The following is a 3190-nucleotide window of genomic DNA, read 5'->3' as shown; positions in this document are numbered from 1 at the left end:
TTTATTTTTTTTTTTTTTTTTTTTTAAGTCTACAGCACCGGTATTCCCAGGCAGTCTCCCATCAAAGTATTAACCAAGGTCAGACCCTGCTTAGCTTCTAAGATCAGAAGAGATGGGGTACGTTCTGGGTGGTATGGCCATAGACTAAAGCTCATATGTTTAGCCATAATGACATGTTTCAACCCCACCTGAGTTCAGATTTAACATCTCTGAGCCTCAAAATGGAGATAAAAACCTCTCCTCATCAGGATTGAACAGTCTGATGCACAGAGAGAGCCTCGCACCGTGCCTGGCACACAACTGATGTTCAAAACACAGAACCATTATTACAATTCCCCGTGTCTGAAATATCCTCCTTGGGCACTCCAGCCCTCTTCCAGCTACTTCCCAGCTACAGTACGTTAGTCTAGTCCCATACCCTCCTACCTCAGTTTCTTCATCTATGAGATAGGGCGAATGAATACCTCCCTCACAGGCTTGTTATGGGAATTTGAAGGAATAGGGAAGCTCCAGTGCCTTGAACAGTGCTGGCAAGCAAGGAGTGCTCCAGACATATACACATAGATTTTGAATTGACACCTCTCCATGTTGCTAAGAGACCTGAGTATTTCTGAGCCTTCCAGATTAATTTTGCCCAGTGCTCTCTCCCCTCTTTTCCTTCCAGAGCATCCCTTCCCATCCCACATAGTCCTGTCCCCATGGTCCCATCCCCACAGCCCTTACCAGCCAGGCGCTCAGCCAGCGTAAGCGCATGCACTGAAGGCCGGTAGTCAGGGGCGTGCTGGGCCTGCTGGGCCGCCTGCTGGTGCAGGTTGTACATGGCGCTGAGTGAGTTCATGGCGTGCAGCGAGTAGCCGTTCACCCCGTAGTGCTGCATGGCGGCATCCGCCTGCAGACAGGGAAGAGGGAGAGGGGACATGAGGCAGAGCCATCAAACTCTACCCTGGGTGAGATGCCATCCCCAAGAGCTTCTGCCTCCCCATCAGAAAGTGGCCTGTCTTGCCCATGGCTTAGAGTGTGAGGGATCCTGCATATATTCCTTCATTCACCCACTCCTTCATTGATTCACTCAGCAGGACCAGTTGAACACTCTAGGCTCTAGAGTCAGACTGCCTGGGCTGGAATCTCAACTTCACCACTTAGGAGCTTTGTGGCTTTAGGCAAGTTGTTTAACTTTTCTGACCCTCAGTTTCTCCATCTACAAAATGGAGTGAATAATAGTACACATCTCATGGAGTTCTTGCGAGGATTAAGAAAAGCCTTTACAATAGCTCATGGCACACAGTATGTGCTCAAAAATGTTAGTCACTGTGATTTACCAATCCGTTTGCTGCTGTGTGCAGTCATCTCTTCATTCAATTACTCAGACAATTGCTCATTTGTACATTCATTGATTCACTCACACATTATTTATTCAACAAACACCCATTGAGGCCCACCTGGAACCAAGTCCAGAGCTGGATTCCTCTTTGATGCATTAGCTCTGATGAGATAGTGGATTAAAGTCCTAATGTCCTGGGGTGGCCCGGTGGCGCACTGCTACAGTGCGCCACTTGGGAAGCGCGGCGGCGCTCCCGCCCGAGGGTTCGGATCCCACATACAGACCGGCCGCTCACTGGCTGAGCGAGGTGTGGGAGCAACACCGAGGGTTGTGATCCCGTGGCCGGTCCCGGTCCGGTACGGGCGCGACACTGAGGGTTGCGATCCGTTGCCGGTCACGAAAAAAGACAAAAAGGAAAAAAAAAAAAAGGTGGAGTGGAAAGTCCTAATGTCCTGCATGCACATGAGAATACAATTGTGATGACTGTCATACATTCACTACCATTACTTCCCTCTATTCTCACTATATCTCCAAGAGGCTAGCAGGCCAAGAACGATGAACCCTATTTGCAGATCAATCTACTGAGGCTTGGAGAAAGAACAGTGACATATTGAGGCCACACAACGAATCCAGGGTCTTCCCTTAACCCACATTGCTGCAGCCTCATTCTTTCATGGCCAATTGCTCCAAGGAGATCATTCATTCATCAGAGAACACATTCCTCCTACTAAGATGGCACGGATCAACATGAGGCTGCCAAGGTCTCATCAGCCTCAGGTCCCCTCCATCCTCGCGGTCCTCATCTGAGCACCCCCTCTGCATCAACCTGAAATATCATTTTTGGAATGGGACCCCATGTCTGCAGTCTCCCAAAGATACAAAGGTGTTTCCTATTTTCCAGGAATGGGAGGTAGAAGGGGAAGGCTGGGGCACTAGCAGGCCCATTTGATAAGAGCAAGAACGTGTCCAGGTGTCTCAGCTCTCCAGCCTCACTGAAAGAGACACAGGCTATACATAACCAGACATCCACAGCATGCACACAAACACACATAGTCACAGATAAGCACACACATGTGTCATGCAAAACACACATACGCAGACATTCTCAGCAAGGCATTCACAGAAGCTGTCCTTTTCACACACACAGATTAACATCATTATTCCCATGGTTCCACACACAGACATTCCAACAGTTATCTATTCATGCAGCGAATGCATCTACACACAAACATTACCCACCTGCACATTCATATATTATGCATATTTATTCAATAAATATTTAAGCACCCACCCACTAAGTATCAAAGTCTCTAACTTCATGGAACTTATATTCCCAGATAGGAGGAATATATAACAACAAATGAAAATATATGTAATAACATCAGACAGGAATAAGTGCTCTGTCTGAAGAAAAATAATACAGGGGAGGGGGATGACAAGCAGGAGAGATTATTTTTGAACATGTCATCAGGAAAGGGCTCTCTGATATTTGAGCAGAAGCTTGAAGCAAGCCATATGAAGCTCTGGGGGAAAGGCTTTCCAAGCAGAGGAACAGCAAGGACAAAGGACCTGAGGCATCGACAAGCTTGGGATGTGTGTGGAACAACAAGAAAACCAGGGTAGCTAGAGCACAGGGAGAAAGCAAGCCAGTGGAGGAGGTGAGGTTGGAGAGGAGGGGACCAGTTGCCAAAGGGCATCAGGGCCCATTGAAAGGAGTTTGGATTTTATCCCGAGTGTAATGGGAAGCCCCTGGAGAGCCTTGAACAGGGGAATAACATGACATGATTTGTTTTTAAAAGCTCGCTTTGGCTGCTGAACAGAGAATAAATAGAATGCAGAGGGGCAAGAAGAAAAGTGGAGAGACCAGGG

General features: G+C 47.7%; 1 protein-coding gene across 2 annotated transcripts in view; it reads right to left on the bottom strand.

Moving 5' to 3' along the window:
- DMBX1 (diencephalon/mesencephalon homeobox 1) overlaps positions 1 to 886 on the bottom strand; it is a 4754-nt gene extending 3868 nt beyond the window's left edge. Inside the window, exon 1 of one of the 2 annotated variants that reach the window (XM_008566449.1) lies at positions 724 to 886. In XM_008566449.1, the coding sequence (XP_008564671.1) occupies positions 724 to 877 (154 nt within the window). In that variant the 5' untranslated portion in view covers positions 878 to 886. The remainder of the gene's footprint in view (positions 1 to 723) is intronic. The other variant, XM_008566448.1, reaches the window with a different exon arrangement.
- Between the last annotated feature and the right edge of the window lie 2304 nt (positions 887 to 3190).

Source organism: Galeopterus variegatus, unplaced genomic scaffold (assembly GCF_000696425.1).
Source record: "Galeopterus variegatus unplaced genomic scaffold, G_variegatus-3.0.2 Scaffold242, whole genome shotgun sequence".
Taxonomy (NCBI): Eukaryota; Metazoa; Chordata; class Mammalia; order Dermoptera; family Cynocephalidae; genus Galeopterus; species Galeopterus variegatus.
The sequence above is the reverse complement of the archived record's forward strand: the minus strand, read 5'-3'. Positions and strand labels throughout refer to the sequence as shown.